General features: G+C 36.3%; 1 protein-coding gene across 3 annotated transcripts in view; it reads right to left on the bottom strand.

Moving 5' to 3' along the window:
* AIG1 (androgen induced 1) overlaps positions 1-22,278 on the bottom strand; it is a 334,033-nt gene that overhangs the window by 221,205 nt on the left and 90,550 nt on the right. For 2 of the 3 annotated variants that reach the window (XM_072643494.1, XM_072643495.1), the window contains one exon: positions 21,645-21,800. In XM_072643494.1, coding sequence (XP_072499595.1) covers positions 21,645-21,800 — 156 coding nt within the window. Of the gene's footprint in view, positions 1-14,940; positions 15,072-21,644; positions 21,801-22,278 lie in introns of those variants that run through there. The other variant, XM_072643496.1, reaches the window with a different exon arrangement.

The raw sequence follows: 22,278 nt of genomic DNA, 5'->3' as shown, positions 1-22,278 counted from the left end.
GAAATTTTAAGCTGACAGATTATGTGATCAAGACTGATTAGATTATGGAGGCAAATGATTCCAATGATGGGACTAGATTAACACGAATGAATCACAAGACAAGAAGTCACAATCAAGGTGAAGACTAGGGAAAAGTTGGAAAGACAGGAACAGAATATCATTGCGACCTAAGAAATGATGATCTAAACCTGGGAAGATTTGCATGATGATACAGAGTAAATTGAGCAGATTATAATACTCATAATCCAAGAATGACATTCTGGCCTTCAGAGTCTTGGAGAGGTCAGTTCTGTGACATGATAAGGTCTCAGATATGATCATACAAGTGTGTGGTTAAAATGGAGTGAAAGGAGACTGACGGAGTTGGTGAGGTTCAGAAATCATATGGCAATGTTGTTAGCTTGCCAAAATGGAAATTGAAATCTAGGAAAATTTTAATTCTGCAGAGGGCAGTGAGAATGACCATAAGCCAGGAACTGAAGTAATTAACATAGAAGATGTTATGTTGAGGCCAATGGGTAACAGCAACAATGTTAGGGAAAGAATTTCATAAAAGGATCAGAAAGACCTCAAAAGAAAAGCACAGTCAAGAAGAGTTTGAGGTGGAAGAATGATCTAAAAAAGTACATATATTTCTGCGATAATCAACCCTAATTTCTAGCCTTTTATATTAGTGGGAGTGGAAAGACTGGTCTTCTTTGAAGAGGATTACAAAGCATATGGCCCCCTCAGGGAAAACTGGAAAGTCAATTAATGTGATCAGGTAGAAGAAAGGTTGGTCCAAAAGTTCAAAGACATACAGATTATTCTTGGGAATAAATCAGGTGTTCCAAAGGGCACAGTGAAATGGACTAAGAAAAGAGTGAGCCCAATTACAATATGCTTAGAAAAGTGTAGGGCTGATTTCAATAGTATCTAAGTTCAGGAGGAGAAAGCATAAACTTCTGGCTTATATCTAAAGGGTTAGATTAGATGATTGCCATTAGGAAACCAATCAATGGGAAGTAAAGTAAAATAGCATGTTAGGAACATGGAAGGAGGATTACTCTTAAGTGATAGAAAAACTTAAACTGCTCAAAAAATCTTTAAGTAATGTAAAATGTTAAAAAAAATTCTTAAAAAGGAAGGGGACATTGATATTATAGGATATATGTTAATTTACAGCTCAAAAATTACCAGAAGTCCTTTTCTATGCCTAATGTTTGTTAGAAATTTTCTTAGTGCTTTGATATTATCTGTGATTTCCTCACTATCAATACTGACCATTGCCTATAGATTCTGTGAAACTCTTATCCATATCCTGCTATCAAATAACCACAGGAATTGTAGAATATCAAAACTTTAGAGCAAGAAAGGACCTCAGAAGTCATCTAAAGCAAACTCTTCATTTTATGGGTAAAGAAACTGAGGTCTAGGAAGGTCAAAAAAGTTCCCCCAAAGTCAAATGGATAGTTAAGAAGCCCAGTTAAAATTTGAGCCAGAGTCCTCTGTGGGTAAATCCAAGTGTTTCTTCCACTACACAAGTTGTCTTCCTACATAATGGTCTTTATGAAACTTGAGTTTCCTTTAGCAACTAAAAAGATGAAAAAAATTTTTAAGGATTTCAATTCCAACATTTCAGTGATCACTGTAATAGTATCATCATCTTTTTAAAAGAAAGGAAACATTTACCTTTATTAAATTGTCATATGATGGTCAACAGTCAACAAAACTTAGGTATTAAACTCAGAAATGAAGATGGATATTTATTTTTCTGCTATCTCCACAATGTGATTTTACTACAAAATAGTCTGTCCAATAATTTTACTTTATAGTGACTCCTTGCTGAGTAAAGCCTTACTAAAATACTTTCAAACGTAGAGTGAAATTTAGCACAAAAAGATCTGACAGACCCAGGTTATCCAAGTTCTGAAAGTATATGTTGTATTGAAATAAGCACTATGGTTTAAAAGTTAGAAGATTCAGGTTCTAATCCAATTCAGCTGCTAACTTTTTTTTTTTGTGAACTGCGGCAAGTCAAAGATCATAAGATCATAGGCATAGAACCAGAAGGGTCTTTAGAAGACATCTAATCCAATCTCCTCTTTTTGTTTTTTTACAGATGAGGAAACTGAAGTCCATAGAGGTTAAAAGACTCGCCCAAGATCACACAGGCAGTAAGATGCAGAAGCAAGATTCAAACCCAGGTCCTTTCAACCCAAAACCATCACTCTTTTGACTATTCTGCACTGATTTCTACATATAAAGTAAGAGATTTGAACTAAGCTCTTGACTACTTACAAGATCCATGATTTCATCAAGTGTGAGTATGTCTTTGACAAATGTGAATCACAGCTTCTCTATATTTTTCCCAGTTAACTGTTTTATTTCTCATTTTCACTGCATTATATTGTTTGTGCAAAAACTTGCCAACTTTATGCAATTAAAAGGCCCATTTTATAAAAATGTCCCCTCTCTATCTCTTATTTGCTCATGAACAAACATGTTCCCTATCCACAGCTACAATGGGCATTTTCTTCCTTCCTGAAGAAGAACATTTTAAAAAGCAGGGATAATAAGCAAGTTCCCTCCAGGCACAGAGAGCAGTCTGCACAAACGTCCAAAGGCAGGAGATGGTATTTCAAGTTCATGGAACAGTTACTGATGTGGCTAGGCTAGAACAAAGTAAACAAATCCAATATCCAATTGTTCACCTTGCCTTTTAAATTCATTCCTCTTTTCTGTTAGTGGCATGACCACTCACTCATTTAGTTACCCACATGTAGGGAGGCCATGCTATTTTTGTCTTCTTCCATTTACAGCTAGATGGCACAGTGGACAGAATGCTGCCCCTTTATTCAGGAAGATGTCTGTTCAAATCCTGCCTCAAACACTTATTAGCTGTGTGCCTTCAGGCAAGTCACTTAACATCTGCCAGCCTCTGTTTTCTCAACTGTAAAATGGGGATCATACTAACACCTACACTTCATGGGGTTGTTCTGATGATAAAACATGATGATATTTATAAAGCACTTGGCAGAGTGGCTGGCACATAGTAAGACATTTAATAAATGTTTATTCCTTTCTCATATCTAATTGGTTATAAAACTATTCAACCTTTGAAATATTTTTTTCAATCTGTTCCTTTGTATTTCCCTTCCTCTCACTGCCAACATTTCCTCTTTGCCAACTGCATTTATATCCTAACATATCTTTCCACCTCCATTCTCTCCCTGATCAAACCTACCTTTTAAACTTCTGCCAGAAGAATCCACTTTATGCACAGATTGTATCACTGGGACCAAAAGTCTTCAGTCTTTCCTCAAGGCCTTCCAAAAAGTTTCCATTTCTTTGCCAGACATTCATGGCCTTTCCCAGTCACTACCCTATTGTTCTAGCTTCACTTCATATTACTCCCTACCACTACTTCCTATTCCAAGCAAACCAGATGACACTCTATTGCTACAAAACATATTATGCCTTCTGAGCTCTATCCTTTTATTTCTGCTGCTTCCTATCCTATAATGTTCTTCACTCTCCTCTTTGCCTATTGAATTATTTTATTTATTATTTTTTTTTCAGTGTTCTACAATCACTTCCATGTATCTCAGATTTTTTTCCCCTCCCTCTCCCTTCTTCCCTCCTACCTCCTCTTCCCTCCCTGTGACGGCATACAATTTTACATAGGTTCTACACATACATTCCTATTAAATACATTTTTACCTTAGTCATGTTGCATACAGAAATTAAAATAAATGGGAGAAATCATAAGACAAAACAAAACATAGAAAATGATCTGCTTCATTCTGTGGTCTAATTCCATAGTTCTTTCTCTGGATGTGAAAAGCATTTTGCCTCAAGAGTCCACTGGAAATTTTTTAAGTCCTTGCATTGCAATGAAGTACTAAGCCTACCAGAAAAATTCCTCACACACTGTGATTGTTGCTGTGTACAAAGTTCTCCTGGTTCTGCTCCTTTCACTCAGCATCAGTTCATATAAGTCTTTCCAGGCCTCTCTGAAGTCTTCCTGTTCATCATTTCTTATAGCACAATAGTATTCCATTACATTCATATACCACAATTTATTCAGCCATTCCTACCAAATTATTTTAAAGGCCAACACAAAAGCTACCTATTCTCAGAAAACTTCCCTAATATCCCAGTGGATAATGACCTTACCTCCCATGCACCACATGTATGCACTTTGCATACTACTTTGCACCTCTCTAATGTGCTCATCACACATAATTTTCAATTACAAGTTATCTATTGATCATATCCAGTTACTACATGGTTAATTTCATTAGATTACAGATTTAGAGCTGGAAGAATCCTTAAAGGTCATTTAACTGAACTTTCCCATTTTACAGATCAGAAAACTGAGATCCAGAAAGGTAAAGATGACACAGATAAACTACAAAAGAAGGAAACAAACCCAGATCTTCTGATTTCAAATCCAGCACATATTACATACACAGTAACATGTTGCCTCCAGACACTGTGTCATCTAAACTTGTCCAGTTCTTTATGAATATAGTGGACAACAAATGTTTGTCAATTTGAATTTAATTTTTTCAGATGAGCAATTTGTACCTGGATTTTAGTCTGGACACATCAAGATAGCCAGCAGCATTTGTAACTGTAATTCAATAGCCAAAGTTTTTAGGGGGTGGTAAAGGTGGAGGAGGCATAGGGAATATGTGTACCACCTAAGTAAAATGGATGGAATCAGCAAGTCAGTAATTGCACAGTACTTTTTCTTTAGAGCTAAAACAGTCCCCAATGTGCAAAGACTACTCTACTTAAGTACTGAGTTGAAGTCTGGATGCCAGAGTAAAAAAGAATATCTAAGAGCTGGAGAGCATCCAGACAAGGGAAGCTAGAACAGGAAAGGAGCTGGAACCCACAAACCACAGGAGGATCAGCTGAAAGAACCAGGGTTGTCAAGACTGTTAAAGAGGAGACAAGATGGCTCTCTTCAAGAATCTGAAGAACAGTCACAAAGATTGCTCTGTTTTGTACCGCAGGATAAAATGGGATGAGTGGCAGGTGTGGGGAGGCAAATTTAGGCCTAATGTCTAAAGAAACTAGTGTTGTCTGAAAGTAGAATGGGTTTCTTAGGGGGCACTTGGGTTCTCCCTAGTTAGAGGTCTTCTAGTAGAGGCTGAAGGACTGGGATTATATTTTTGGGACTTAACTGTGATTACAATGGGAATTCTTTTTTCTTCAAGTGTGGATAGGCTTAGATGGTTGTGGAGATCCTTTCCAATTCTCAAATTCTGTGATTCTTCCCCAGTAATGGGTAGATCTAAGGGGAACATAGCACCTTCAGATTTGATAGTGGTCTCTTCCCCATCCCAGTTTCTCTTAATTTTCCCCAATCAATCCTACTCTTCCTAAAACTTCCTTTGATCAACTATGAGTTCCATTTGGTTGAAGGGCTCTTTTTGTTCAATAGAGGGAAAATCAATTATTCTTAAAAACGCCTAGAGTTCACATGGAATGGTGAGAGGCCTCGAAGGGGGGAGGCATGGGGAGAGACATATGTGTTGGTATTTATCTGAAATCTTCTAAAAGCCAAGGTGCCAAAAAAACATGTAATTTATACTGGTGATTTTTTTCCCAACAGTTTATCCTCCTCCTTCCTTCTCATTGATAGAAATGATAATACCTCATATGGATAGAAAACTTCATAATTATAAAACACTTTACTTAAATTATCTCATTTATCAAAAAGCATTTGTGAGATAGAGAGAACAAGTTACAACCTCAAATGGAAAACTTTTTCACCTAGAACAAAACTTTTTAGGGAAGGGTACACTGTGTAGGAAGATAGAGGACATAATGGATATACAGGCCTGGAATCAGGAAGACCCACATTCAAATCCAACCTCAATCACTTATTAGCTGTGTGATCTTAGGAAGTCAAATAACCTCTGTTTGTCTTGGTTTCCCCCACTGTAATATGGAGATAATAACAGCATCTACTTCCCAAGGTTACTGTGAAGATCCTATGAGATAGCATTTGTAAAGTACTAGCACAGTGGCTTAGCACATAGTAGGCACTTAATAAATCTTTTTCTTTTTTATTTCCTTCTCATTCTTTCCCTCTTCTTTATTCCCTTTCTTTTTGGTCCTCTTTTATCCTCCTTCCCTCCCTCTTTCCTTTCTCTCTCTCCCTTTTTTCATCCATTCTTCCTCCTTCACCTCCCTTCCTCTCTTCCTGTGCAACTTTATAGAGGCTAGTCCAATAGTAGGTGCAGAAGAGCTGGGAGAGAGGAAGAGAAAAAGGGTTGGTTGTTGTCCTTCGAACTTGAAGAGGACCAGAATGGCATCACAATGCTGGGGTCAAAGTATAGTATGTCTGATTTTCACTGATCAGACTAATAACAGCTTGGAAAGCTCTACCATAGGTCAGGCATAAACAGTCCATATGAACATTTGGGATGACAATGGGAGGAAGCTTCCCATGACAGTTTCCCAAGACAACACCTTGTCAGTCTTGTGCTAATTATGGTTCTGGTAATGGCAGTAGAAACCTTACAATGCAGACAAAGAAAAGGCTCAGAGATATTAAAAGATTTTCCCAAGGCATACAGAAATGACAGGGCTCAGACTGGAGGCCAAGTTCTCTCACCTCAAGTTCAGGGCTCTTTCCACTGAACTCAGCCATCCTTGCTATATGATACATTCAGTTCCAGGCTTTGATTTACATTAAGCTTCATTATTACAGATAAAGATGAGATAAGGACACGTAACTAGGAGAGTTATATAGCACTGAGAATTCTTTTCCTGCTACTCATGCTTTCATGAAATCCATAATCACTTGAATCCTTGCAACTGACTCCTTGAGGAAGCTGTATTAATTTCAATACTTCAAGAATCCATAAGCCCTCCCTCCTTTTAATCCTCTACACTTCATGAGACTATCTTCTTCAATTACCGTGGCCAAAAAAACCTACCTCATCAGCTATTTATTTATGTCTACTAATTTGCTTGCTTGCTTACTTATTCATAAGCCATTTCTTAGCCCACTTTCTCAAAATGGGCCTCGCAGAACACAATTAGACAGTCCTGGGTTACATAAAGCATATGTATATATATATATATATATATATATATATATATATATATATATATATATATATATATATATATACACACATGGGTTGGTCCATCATCACATCCATGCATGAAGTCTTTCTGGCTTGGCAGGACTTGCCATGGCTTGCAGGATGCTGGCACAGCTTTGGAAAAGACATGGCCACCTCTACCCAACTATAAGGCAGGCATCAGAGTCAAAATTTACTAGAGGACTAAATCTTTTTTAAGTCCATCTCCTTCCTGCCAAAAGGCTTTTTGAGACTTTTTCCTGAACTGCAGCTGGAAGAATAACTTGTATACTATACGATATATATTCTCTGGGCAGAAAATGGCTGTCAATTAAATGTGATTCCTTACAGAAAGCCTCTAGTGAACAATCCTGACGCCCCCAAACTTAGGGTGAGAGACAGGACAATAGACTATTTTGTCTGATTAACTTATTTGCTTGAAAAGTTTTCCCTTGATAGAAAAGAATAAACTGACCACAAACTAGTTTCATAAAATCTTTCATTGGGCAGCTCTGTGCTGTTCGTTAGGACACTGCTCACTCCACCTAATGTATTGGTCTCAGTTCCTTGGCAAAGCAAACAAACAAAAACCTCCTTTGTTTTACATTGTGTAAAACAATAGTCTTTGACTTTATGTCACACCTTCCCAAAAGCACAGAGACCATTAACTGAGGGAGTATTTTCCAAACTGTGGCCAGTATTCTGTATAGAATGAAAAAGGTTCAATGAGAAAATGTCAGTGTTAGGAAAATTGTCTCCTCTAAAATATTAAATATAAAATTATACAAGTACCAAAAATACTTATTAGGTGGAAATTTTCCAGCATGAAAATGAGTTTAATTCTGCACCTGTTCATCCCCCTTTTCACCCCTCCCTTTATCTTAAAGGTATTTCATATGCCAAAAGCTCTAGGCCAAAATTTGTACTATCTGTCAATCTATTTCATGGATGGTTAAATGAGTCTGGTGAACTCAAGAGTGTTGGGCAAGTTTAGTAATCACTTGACAAGAGCAGCTAATCCTCCTTATAAGACCTTGTGTTCACATATCAAGAACAAGTTTATCATGTTAATGTATGATAGCTCAATTCTGTACTCAGTTACTGAAATGAGGAGAAAGGGCAGGGGAAAAGAATTAGGTTATTATTATTCTTTTCTTTTTTGCACACAAAGCTAAGCTTGCTAAAATTTGGAGTCAGCAAGAAATACTGAAAATTTGTACCAACTCATCAGGTCTTCAGCTGTGAGGAAATTTTCTCAGCAGAGGAAATTTTCTCAGCAGAGGAATAAGCGAGAAGTTTTGATCCTAGGATTTTAGCTGGGAAAAAAAAAAAACCTGATGGCTATGGAGGCATAGGGAAAAAAGGATAAAGCACTCATTTATGGTTCCAGGCTTTGCTCAAAACCCCATATTTATTTTTTATATAAATATTTTATATTTTTTATAGGCTCCTAAATGAAAGTCTTAAGTCAGCTCATGCTTTATTTGAGCAGCTGGATATACACAATATGTGATATGTTAGTGAAAGAAAGTAAAGTTAGAGTTGATTTATCATAGAGGAACTCAAGTATATTTCAGTTGCCCTTGGGTTATTATTATTTAGTTTTTTGGTGTGGAGATAAAAGGGCAATCAGAAAGCCCAAGAAGTCTGTATTTTTGTGAATTACAAATGATCTTTAACATAACAGACATTGTTTTTATCATCTCTGAACTTCCTAAGAGGATTTTTCTTAGGGGATTTTCTGAATATTCAGATTAAAGGTGCATTTTAGTGAATCGGTCCAGCCATTCTGAAAAATAATTCAGAACTACAGCCCAACCAAATCACTAAACTGTTCATAGCCTTTGACTGAATGATACCACTACTAAGCTAATTCACCAAAAAGATAAAAAAAAAAAAAAGAGGAAAAGAATCCATTTATACAAAAATATTTAGACCACCTCTTTTCCCAGTAGAAAAGAACTGGAAATTAAAGGAGTGTCTTTCAATTGGGGAATAGATGAACAAATTATGGTATGTAAATATAATTGAATGTTTATTGCACTGTAAAAAAATAGAGGATGACTTCACATGAACTTGGGAAGACTTGTACGAACCAATCATGGTTCCAGAGGATCACTAATCAAACATATTATTCACCTTCTGTCAGGAAGGTAATGAACTCAAGGTGGAGAATGAGGTACAGTTTTTGTTTTAAAACACCATTTGTGGACATGGCTAATGTGGACATTTGCTTTCCTTGACTGCCTATCTGATACAAAGGTTTTGTTTTTCTTTCAATTTTTTTTTGGAAGGGAGCATAACGGGGAGAAGCAAGGTTACTGATAACTACCAAGTTTAAAAAAAAAAGTAAGAAAAGAAGGTCACTGAAGCATTTTTTTAAGTGCATAGAGCAGAAGGAAGGTCAATAGGAAACAAACAAGCAAGACAGCTTTGAAAACAACATGTTGGACTTGTTATATATTTGGAAGTAGACGCCAGTTGTATGTATTAGAGATGGGCAGTTTCTTTTTCTGTTCTACTTTATATACAAAAACACTCCTCAAGTCTGGGGTAAGATTCAAACTCATATTTGACTCCAAATCTAGCACACTGTACACCACCTCACTGCCTCTTGGGAAGATGTGACCTGGTAACTTCTGCAGGTACTGAAGCCCCCACTTCCTCTCCAACCATAGCTACTGAAGATCCAGGAAAGAAAGTTCTTGACACCAATGTCTTTGGCATTATCAAATGATTCAACATTAGAAAGAGACATGGTTTTATCAATAGAAATTACACTAAAGAAAATGTATTACCATCTGCTTTGCCACCGCACCCCAAGGACCATAGGGCCTTTCCATATGTTTTGCAGAAGGTTCTTCTTACATACATTGTTTCCCTCTATTTCAATGTTTTTTGAGAACAAAGACTCAGTCGCTCTTCTTTTTGTATCCACAGAGCTTATCACAACGTTTTTGTACAGAAGTGCTTAATTTAAACTTTTTCATTCATTCCAATTTCTATCAAACTTAACTTCTCAAATGCATGGAAAATGTGCCCACATCTACAAACCATTTTAAAGGCTGATGCATATGCACAATTTAGAATGGATACAAAGTGAAGGAAGTTTTTGCACAAGAAAGGAAGCATTTTGGAAGGTCCTTTAAAAATGTGTTTTTCCAAGATACAGGGGAGAGAATGAGTCAGAATAGTTAGACAGTCTATGTCAGGTTTCTCTCATCCCCTTAAATCAGATTTGTGTCTTGATTTTTGCATCTGATGTGTCTGGAAGAAAACAGATGATGAATGAGAGCATTTTGCATATTGCCAAGTACTGACTACCTGCCATAGAATAAGCAAAGGAAAAGCATGATCAATTCTCAGAAACAACTACAAGTTAAGAAACTGTATATGGGTAGAGTCCAAGGATATGGTTTCTTGGGGGAGAGGGGGATGTGTTAAGTTTGGATTCTGGTCAACTAAGATGGCAAACTTTGATTCACATTTAGACTAGACAATAGCTACAATGCATTTCTTCTGATAATACCAACAAAACCAGAATATTTCACTCTCACATACAGCTATACAGGAAGACAGTGTTTCCTTTTCAGCTTGGAAAAGGAGAGCAGGCAGTGGAGATAGAGAAGTGAACTGTGTGTGTGTGTGTGTGTGTGTGTGTGTGTGTGTGTGTGTGTGCGTGCAAGCCCAGTGCCTAGCACACTGATAATGCCTGACAAATGCTTGCTGAATGAACTACAAATGCTCTTGGTTGGTATAGGTCACAGGGAAAGAACATCTACATTATTCTTTAAAAAGATGTTTTTTTTTAAAAAAAAAAATCCCAATGGTGGACCTCAAGGCAAAATGCCTTCCACACTCAGAGAGAGAAATATGGAAGTCACTCACATAATGTAGCAGATCATGTTTGTGTATGTGTATCTGTTTGTGTATCATGTTCTGATTTGTTATACGGATTCTTTCATTTATCTTAGTCTGACTACATAGCATGACTATAGTGAAAATATACTCAATAGGAAAGTATATGTAGAATGTATACAGAATTGTATGCAGTCGTGGGGAGGGAGGGAGGTAGTGGGGGGTGGGTGGGGAGGGATAAAATCGCAATTGTATGGCAGTGATTGTTAAACATTAAAAAAATAAAAAATAAAAAAAAGTAAAAAAAAAAAAAAAAAAAAAAAGATGTTTTTTTTGACTACAACAGGGGTTTTTCCCCCTGGTAGATGGTATAGTGCTGGGCCTGGAGTCAGGAAGACTCATTTTCTTGAGTGTAAATCTGACCTAAGACACTTACTAGCTGTGTGACCCTGGGCAAGTCACTTAACCTTGTTTGTCTCAGTTTCTGCATCCATAAAATAAGCTAGAGAAGGAAATGGCAAACCACTTCAGTATCTTTGTCAAGAAAACCCCAAATGAGATCACAAAGAGTCGAACACAATTGAAATGACTAAGCAATGAATAAGACAGATTTAAGAGTCCTTTAATAAGGATGGGAAAAATTACATATTAATTTCAATATAATTCTTCAAAAGCCTATATATTTTCTTTTACAAATTTAAAAACACTATTCTGAGAAAGAGTTCATAAACTTAACATAACCAGACTGCCAAAGGAGTCTATAACACACACAAAAAAGATTAAGTATTCCTGGTCTAGAGAATATAAACTCTAGGAAATGACATGTATAGCTGGTATAATAGACATAGTTATCATTTACATATCCCCTGAAATGCTCAGAGATCTGTTAAATGTGTAATATGAGAATATAGTGAAAAATCTTAGGTTGGAGGACTAAACCCATCATCTCTTTCTAAAGCTTTGCTTAGGAATCCACAAAACGCTATGGAGCTGGTCAAATAAAAATTCTGACTCGCTTTGGGAAACAACTACTTTTTCAAATAGTTGGCCTTGCCATTTCCTGAGAGAGAAGTACAAACTGGTATCAATAGAACCGTAGCAGACAAACAGAAGAAATCATTTTTATGTTGACAACTAAAAATTAGCTCTAAGATGAACTTCCCATATCTTTTTTTTAATACAATCTCTCAATTTTTATTTCTTCTGCATTTTATTTTTGTTCCCCTCAAAATCTGATGTCTTTTTCCTTCTGCTTTTTGAATTGTATGGATGTTAATTTCTGACTTTTGCTGAATATAGAAAGGCACTGTATTTCGTAATTTACAACAATCTAACTTTTCTATAAGCATTTTTTTACAGTCTCTTTAAGTAGTAAAATTTAAAATGATGCCATTCATTTACAGACCAAATATACCAAGTCGAGATTATTTCCTGCGCTCAAGAAATCAGTTTAGCGGGCAACGAAAATGCTGATCTACTCAACATCCAGTTGAAAAAGAGCAGAAAGAAGATTGTTTTGCAGGTGAGAATGTGACTATGAAATCAAGACAAGAACAAAAGATGGTGAAGATATATCTTGAGTTAGTCACAAATTTTCAGCAGTGAACAAAGTCATGTGGTTCTTTTTATCCCTTTACAAACAGGAGGGAAAAGCATCTGCTTCCTCTCCCAATCATAAATACTATCAAATTCCCATCCTTTCACATTATATTTACAGACTATTCATAGATTTAAAATATGTATTAATTAGTCTATTTTCCATTTGAAATCAAATTATTATTATATTTACTCATTTAGATACAGCAATGAGCATAGGTAGATTTTTTAAATTAGGGGGCCAGATCTGAATTTCCTTTTCCCACTCTATAGATTTTAAATATGAGACTCTATGTCAGGGGCTCTTAACCTGGGGGTGGGGTGGGGCCCAGGAAGAAATTTCAAGAGGTCCATAAACTTAGAGAAGAAAAAAGTTACTTTTTTAGCCACACCAACTTCTAAATGAAACTGAAAACATCTTCAGATTATTTAAAATCACTATCCTGAAAATGAGTACATAGACTTCACCAAATTTCCAAAGGTGTCCTTGACAAAAGAAAAGTTAAGAACTACTGCTCTAAACCCATGTATATACCAAAAATTACTCTTAGGATAATTTCAAACTACTTGATGTGTCAAATTCATTGGTTACAGAATCCCAGAATTTTGGAGTTCAAAGTAGCTATCTCTAGTTTATGCCACACTCCAAAAAAGGAATTCCCACTATAACATCTCCTAAAATGGAAATCCAATCTCTTAACTGAAGATCTCAAAAGAAGTAGAATGCACTACCTCCTGGGCAGTTCATCCCAATTTTGGACAGTTCTAATTGTTAAGAATTGTTTTTCGTGACATCAAGCCTAAATTTGACTCTTTGCAACTTCTACCCATTCTTTGCTCTTAATTCTGCCTAAATAGAATAAGCTCAATCCCTCTAAACATGACAATTCTTCAAATATCTGAACATAAGAGGTATCAGTCTTCCCTAATCATCTATCTATTCTACTTAAAAACAGTTAGGCTTACCATACTAATTCGTTCAACTCATCCTTAAATGACATGGACTTGAGGTATTTCATCACTGTAATTGCCTTCAAGATATTCTGCAACTTACCAGTGTTCACAAACTGTAGTGCCCAGAACCGAACACAACAATTGCAATTTGGTCTGACTGGAAGCTATGTGCCTCTTAATTAAACCCACGAGGACATAAACTTTTTGGGCTACTACATCACAAGAAAGACTCAAGTTGAGCTGGCAGTACAGTCAAACACCACCATCCCTTTCCCCAATATTTTTTAGACAAATTCCTTACTAGCTACACTTCCCCCGTCTTGAACTTGATTTTTTTTAACCCCTTAGAGAGTTTACATTTATCCCTCTTGAATTTCATTTTGTTAGTTTGTCCAATATGTTAGCCTACTGAAATCTTTTTGCAGTGACTTGGTCATCCAGTATATTGGTTATTCCATCTATGCCTTTATCCAAGTCATTGATAAAAATCCTTTATGAATGGTTACAGGGCCAAGCCCAGATCTCTAGGGAACTGCAGTGAACCTCTTCCAAGATGACATTAATCTTTGAGTAAAACCATTCAATCAGTTCTAAAAGTATCTGATTTTATTATTATCTAGTCCATGTCTCTATCTTTCCTACAAGAACAGTATGAGATACTTTATCCAATGCTTTGTCAAAAATTAGTCAACTATACTTATAGTATTATCTTTTTCTAGTTTAACAAGCCTGACAAAAAAAGGAAGTAAATTAAAACTGGCATGACCTGTTCCTAATAAAGTCAAACTTGCTCTTTGGAATCACTACTTCCTTTGCCATCTCTATAATAATAATAGTAAAAAAAAAAAAATCAGCATTTATACAGAAATTTATGAGTTTTGCCTAATTTCAGACTCATAACAACCCTGGAAAGAAGGAGCTATTATCATCCCCATTTTACAGATGAGGAAATCAAGGCAGACAGTGGTTAAGTGACTTGCCTGGGTTCACTTTACAGATTGAGGAAACTCAGGCCTCAAGAAGATAAATAGCTTGAGCACAATAACACAGGGAGTGAGTAGCAAAGCCAAGATTTGAAGCCAGGTTGACTCCAAACCCAAGGATCTTCACATTTCAACAGTAACAAAATCTACTCGGCATACTTTTTGTAAATACTTGCTATTTACTTAACATATGGTTTGTTTTAATATCCTGGGATAAGATTTCTATATAGCATTAAGTAAAACAGGTACATTAAATCCATATGAAGTGAAAACAAAAATGAATTTTCAGGAATTCTGCCCCTGACTAGTACATAAACATCTTTAAGTATTTATCAGAACTCAATTTTCATAGTTGTAAAAATAGACAGCTAGAATTGGATGTTGCTAAACAGAGAGAACTTTGAAACTGAAATCAAGTATGACATTCAAAAAAAATTCATCCAGGTATGTTACTATACCTGTTGGCAGCTTGACGGCATAGTGGATAGTATACTGGCTCTGGAGTCAGGAAGACCTGAGTTCAAATCCAGATAGACATGCACTTGCTGTGTGACACAGGACAAGTTATTTAACCTCTGCCTGCTTCAGTAAGCCCTGGAATACTACTCTCTTCTGTTGAAGTCCTTCAAACCAGGGCTAACTCATGGTTCAAACGGGTCAAAGTAGTAGCCCTCATTATTCAGCCATGCTGTCCTCTTCATGATATATGACAGGGGCACTCAGACTTGTGTTTATGAACAGCGCATGTGCATGTGTGTTAATGTGTACACGTGTTCTTAGTTCTTTATATAAGAAAGGGTTCCTTAGATCAAAAGAAGACATACTATTTTTGTAAAGGAAGTATAATCACTTTTACCTTGCTGTCATTGATTAGGAGTGCATGTATTTTGTCATTTTTGTGTGTTCTGGAGATGTCCATCTCTATAAATCTAATAGAAATGAAAATCTCACCAGGTAACAAAGTTATCAGTAAACTCATATGATACAAAAAAATGTTAGGTTTTCCTTTGCTTCTAACTATGTGCAGTGCTTTTAGGCATGTAATATCACAAGCAACATTGTTTACACATGTCTTTAAAAGGAAAACAGGGTCCAGAAACAAATATCAAATACCAAGAGACACACATTCCAGGGGTTAACCCTGAAAAACAAGTCAAAAGGCATTGGTAGCTATGGTGATTTCTGGTCATTAGCACCACTAATCAAGGCCAACTTTTCATGTTGAAACAACAATACAAATCAAAATGATAAATGTTATGTTCATTCAAGCAAGGAACATATATTTTCAAGGTTATACTGAAAACACAATTCTACTTATCTTTAATTTGAATGCTTTCTTCTTTAATGTCCTTGGGATAGAGTCCTATGAAATAGCCTCTAGATCAATCAGTCAAATAATCATAATAAGTAATTCCTGTCCACATAAAGAGATTACCGTAAACTCCTAATTAACCTCATTACTTCCAGAAGCTTTAGTGTAGATAATACAAATCCTGGATTATCTAGCCAGGGCTTTCCTGGAGGAGAGAGGGCAGGGGGAAATCCTGAAAGGCAAGAAATTAAGATTGTTGTCTCCAGAAAGAAGTCTAAAGCAAAGGTAATGAATTCATGTATTTACCCCTCACCATTTTATAAAATAATTATTCGTAGCACTGTTTTAATAGGAAAGACAAAAAATCAAAACTTGAGGCAGAGGAAGAAAAGTAGAAGGCACTAGAAGAAGCTCACTGTGAGACACCACCAGAAGCCTGTATATTCCTCTATGGGGGTGACAATGCAGTTAGAATTATCACAATTAGCAAGTTTGTTTTACTAACATCTAACACATAGATAAAAAGTTTTTAGAATTTTGTCCACCAGGATATGGATTCCTGACTTGAGGATAAATTTCAAGAAATCTGTAAATTTAGATGAGAAAAAAAAGAAATCTTGACTTTCACTAACTTCTACCTATATAGGAAAGTGAAAGGGAGAGGCAGAGGTATCAGTCCCTTTACTAGAAGGGACCTCAGAGGCCTTCTAAACTAACCTATTATTTTAATTTAACCCGTCATATAAATATGACTTGCTGAATGTCCCACAACTAGTAACTGACAGAGCCAAATTCTGGGCTCTTTCCACATCATGGATATATAAATATATACACACACAGATATATAAATATACACACATAAAAACATACATATACTAAAATAAAAATACATGTTCTAACTAGCAGCACTATTGCCCTGAACTCCACTCAAATGAAATTTTCACCTTTTTGTGATCATCCTTTGGTTGAGTGGGTTTGTAATTTGTATTACTAAAAGACTAAAAGGTCATTATGGTTTTGCTGTTACCATGAAAATACTAAAATAAATGGTTTCATTTTTAGTATAGGCTAAATAAATATTTTAGTTTAATAAATGAAAAAAATATATTTTCAGTTCAGTCGTTTTACAGCTGTATCTGACTCTTTATGACCTCATTTAGAGTTGTCTTGGCAAAGATATTGGAGAAAGTTTCTCATCTTTTTCTCCAGCACATTTTACAGATGAGGAAACTAAGACAAACACAGTTGAATGACTTGTTCAGGGTCACATAGCTAGTCTGAGTCTGAGGTAAGATTTGGACTCATGAAAATAGGAGTTCCTGATTCTAAGGTCAGTGCTCTATTCATTGTGCCACGTAGCTGCCTTAAAATATTTTAATGTAAGTTAAAAAAAAGTTTTAAAGTTTGCAAAGTACTTTACAAATATTATCTCATTTTATCTTCACAACAATCCTAAGAGGTAAACGCTATTATTATCTCCTTTTTACAGATAAAGAAACTGAAGCAGAAAGAAGTTAAATTGACTTGCCCAGGGTCACATAGTTGGTAAATGTCTGAGGCCATGTAGGAACTTGGAGCTTCCTGACTATAGGTCCAGCTCTCTATCCACTGTACCACCTAGTTTCCTCAGTATCCTGGATACACATACACACACACACACACACACATGAAAATATTTAAAGAAAAAAGAAGTTCATAGACCCAAGTTTAAGAACTCTACTCTTAGTTGCCTAGATGCCAGGTTAACTTACTGAGTGTCACACAGGTATCAAGTGTTAGAAAAGGAAATTCTGGGCTTCACTATCAGTTCTCTAGCCACTACACCACGGTGCCACTAGGTTAGGCTCAAATTATACATTTATGGAACTATTTCTACGTGGAAACAATTTTGAGTTCTATTAGGAATTGAATGTCTATACTTAAAAACTATACCTGTGACTACATGAGACAGAAAGGCAATATACATTTAAAGTGAGTTTTTTTTAAGTTAGAACAGGAATCTTGGTTCAGTCACATATAATTACCCTGTCTCTTCCAAGTTAACTTTCGTATTTGACCCCTCCTCCCAAAGTGAGATTGCTTAGTCAACTAGACCACTTAGCATTTTATATCTGTGCCTTTGTTTGTATATTCCTTGATTAGTTTTAAATAAGTTGACTGATCTCTGCCAAATTTTATAGCCACTGACAGGTATCAAGACATCCTTTAAGCTTTATTTCTAAATTCATTTCCTCTAGAAACCAAAAAGGATCTTATGAAATTTTCAAATGGGCAAATCTTATGTGATTTCACCAGGACCTAAATTTCACAGAAACCCTAATAAACAAAATGAAAATTTCTCTATCCTTTGAGTTGCCCATCACTCATTTCCTTCAAAGCTAAGGTCAAAAAGTAAGTCTTCCATGAGGTTGTTTCTGATCTACTCCTCCTCCTTCCCTATAGCTAGTAGTGCCTCCCCTCCCAAAGCAAGCTTTATATGTATATATGTGTACACAAAAAAGTAAGCTATTTGAGGGCAGGGACTGTTTCATTTTTGTCTTCTAAATCCCCAGGAAAGAACAGTGCACAAAATAAGAGCTTAATAAATGTTTGTTAATTGACTGAATAAATGTTTGTTAAGTGCCCACTATGTTCAAGGCACTATACTTAGGAGCTGGGGATATAAAGATAAAAGTGGAACAGTATTCTTGGCATTCACGATGATGACCTTCTACTCACTATCCATTTTTGTGTGAGTTCACAGGCAAGTTAAACTAACTTTAGATCAACCAAGCTCATTGACTCAATGGTGACACATATAACAATTATTGATGAACAAAGTAAATTCAGCAAGATTTCAATTCAATTCACTCAGTGTTCTGTTTTTCTATTTGTTTAGTGATATTCAAGGGGGTTGATGTTGACCTATTTGTAGGTTTGTCTGCCATGTTAATATACATTTTCAAACTGGTTTATATTTTGTAACTTTTAATTTATTTTGGTGGAGTATCTTACATGGAAAAACATTTTGGTTGATCACCTTTAAAATAAAATGAGTTTGTAAATTTATTAAACATTGAATTTTTAAAACAATTTTTTTATATCTTCTAACTTGTATATTTGCACTGACTTCATGACCAAAATAACTTCCTCTATAGAATTAGAGGATATTATACATTATAACATAGGAGATAAGTTGATAGGATAGAGATGGGGATGGGACCTGTGATTTCATTGGTACAGGGAACTTCCTAGCCGAAGAAACTCCTAGTACCAATGAATGGCAGCAGCTTTTATTCTACTTTATTTTATTTATTTATTTATTTATTGCAATTTATGGCTAGCCTAGCAGCTGCAAAACTGACCATTACTAGAAAGTAGGGTCAGGTGTTTCTATTTAATTATCCCTAGCAGCAGAAGGACAATAATGTGAAGAGGAATCTGTAGTATATGTACCTATCAAAGGTCAATCTCAATTCCACTTGATCCTGGGCAATTCCTAGGTATTCTTAAAGCTGATAAGATTCACTTCCCATCCATTTCCCATCTTAACAAATCTGTGTATCCCCATGATATACAGGAGTTGGTTAGAATGAACTTTTTGTCAATAACTACGTACACAGCTAGTCCTCGACAAAACTGTCAAGTATAAGAAGTTTGAATTTAGCTGCTTTTCTTTTCCACCCTCCCTAACTCTCCTGGCTTCAAGCACTTAATGACTTCTTCCATATCAAAAACTGTCCTCAGGCAATGTCCTGAGGTCACTTATAGGAGACCATGAATTTAAGGAATATTTGCACTCTAAAAAGGAAGAGCTAAATTTGAATTCTGGCTCTCTCACTTTACTAGCTATATATGATCATGAGTCACAAATCACTTAATCTTACCTTTGAGCAAAACAAGACCTAGCATCCAGTCAGGCAAGGATGTTGCCAAATACATCGCCAGAATCCTTGATTTTCTGTCTCATGCCTAACCATGACTAAACAAAGGGGGCATTGGACAACCAAAGCACAGCTGCCACAATTCATAATTACTCTTGGTGTCAATATTAAAGTTTTGTAATTAAAAGCTGTAATCTTAGGAGGGGGGTGTTGTTTTGCTAACTTTTTACTATAAAATGCTCTTTTTTTGTATTTCTTTATATCAAAACAAAAAAACTCATTAAGGAAACTCTAGGAGAAGCAGGACATGGTAAACATACAGAACTGAAACACATGAATTAACACTACAACGAGCACCTCAAATAGCTTGTTTCTCACCCTAAGTTGCTTAACTTGATAGCTGATTTCTCCATGCTGAAAGTGAAGTTAACTTTGAAGCCTGTCCTCATAGAACTGGTTTTAAATTTATAAGATATGTCCAAAGGAAGAAGTCTTAGCTAACACCTAAGGCATTTAATTCCATATACTCCCACTCTTATAGCCATCCAGGCCACTATAATAGCAATAGTAACAATAACTAACATTCTTCTATCACTTAAAGTGCCAGACTAAGTACTTCACAATTATCTCATCCTCACAACAACCTTAGGACTGGAGTGGGGAACCTGCAGCCTCACAGCCACATGTGGCCTTCTAGGTCCTTGGGTGCAGTCTTTTGAGTGAGTCCAAGTTTTACAGAACAAATCCTTTTATTAATGGGATTTGTTCTGTGAAGCTTGGACTCAGTCAAAGGGTTGCACCTGAGGACCTAGAGGGCCAGAAGTGGTCTTGAGGCTGCAGGGTCCCCACCCCTGCAGGCAGTAGATGCTATTATTATCCCCATTTTACAGATGAGGAAATTGAAGCAAACTGAGGTTAAATGACTTGCTTAGGATCATAAAGATAGTGTCTGAGGCTAGATTTGAAGACTGTACTGCGAGCAGGCCCAGCACTCTATCTACCTGAGTATACGTGACTAAAGAGACAAAGGTTGAGGGAATGAAGAGGGGAGATGTGCTTGGACATTCTCAAACCAACTTGCTCAGCTTCATCTGTCCCTGGCATTATCTTCAACATCTAGAAGCCAGGTCTAGTTCATAAAGTTCTGACATTCCCCATCTCACAGAGAATTAAAGCCATGAAGCATCTGGCTCATCAGATTTCTGCTACAATGAAGAGGACAAAATAAAGAGGGAAAGGCAGGAAGCTCTCGAGGGACAGCCAGAATGCCTACTAAACTCTCACTTTTCCTCTATTTAGAAAATCAATGCCAATATCTGGAAGCATCTGCCAGTTTATAAACTGACAGATGGGGACAAGAGGAGTCAAACGATGGCTTCAGGGACAGCCTTCTGGCTCTCTCAACGTGCAGTCCTTGCAGACACAGGCACAGGCCATTTGGGCTTTCCTTTGACCCATGCAACCACATGCAGTTGACAAAGCTGGGCTGAGGTTAGCACACTTTTACTCACACAATCACACAAACACATTCTCGGGTGTGCTTGAAACCCTATTTCCATGTGTAGGTCTAGTCAGGATGAAATTTACAATATCTTATGGTGATTTGGACGAAGCCATTTAAACGGTGATGTTGACAGTAGGGCTTTTCCTACTTGCCAAGGTAACTAAATTAAGAAGGGAACCTAACTGAAAAGAAAGAGTTCAGCCCTAGTTGTTAAGCAGCATTGCCTAAAACGAAGTTAAGTAATGATACAATTTGGACAGTGGAATAAGGAATGGGAGGTGAATCTAATTAGCTTTAAGAATACGTAGGAATTGCACAGGATCAAAGAATCATAAGTTTAAGGTTTTAACTGATCATAAGCTCTCTCATTATATGACAATCATGGATCCCTTTTGATAAACAATCTCAACTTATTTCTTAGAGGTCTAAAAATAAGACATAAATCATTTCCATGTTTAAATTAATTCTTATCATCATACTTACTACACCAACAGGAAAAGCCAAGACAGCCAACATCCAGTCGCGGAGAGAGATGAGCTTTTTTAACTGTCTTTCTTGCTCTTGGTTACTGCTCCCTCTGGTCAGGAGACTGGAAAGGTCAGTCAGTACACAAATCCCAAAAAAGACAGCCTGGATAACCTATAAGGCAATAATATCTCATGTCAACATTGATATAACACTCAAAAAGAATGATGCAATGGGACAACAAATCATTATTTCTAAAGATTGATCCTTTATATAAAATGGACTGATTAAAATAGCAAATGAAGAATTTTAAAGAACAGAAAAACAGAAAAGAAGGACAAAGCAGAATTTCCCACCTGATTTTTCAGCCAAGGGAAAGTTTAACTGTAAAGTTTCAGCCTACGTGCTCTGAAGACTGCTATCTCATTTGCCCTGGTAGACAGACACTAATTACTGCAGGAGGCTCAGGGAGGTTGAAATCAGATTCAAGTTCGTCTACCTTCCTTTCTTTTTGAAGCATTTTCATTTTAAAAATTCAGTTGTTTTTATTCTGAACTTAACAAACACCAAATAAAATGGGCGTTTCCATATACAATTGTACATGAAACTGCAGATACATAACAGGGATTATGTATAACTATATTAATTCAAC

Source organism: Notamacropus eugenii, chromosome 2 (genome assembly GCF_028372415.1).
Source record: "Notamacropus eugenii isolate mMacEug1 chromosome 2, mMacEug1.pri_v2, whole genome shotgun sequence".
In the NCBI taxonomy this organism is placed as follows: Eukaryota; Metazoa; Chordata; class Mammalia; order Diprotodontia; family Macropodidae; genus Notamacropus; species Notamacropus eugenii.
This window is presented reverse-complemented; position numbering and strand designations above follow the sequence as displayed.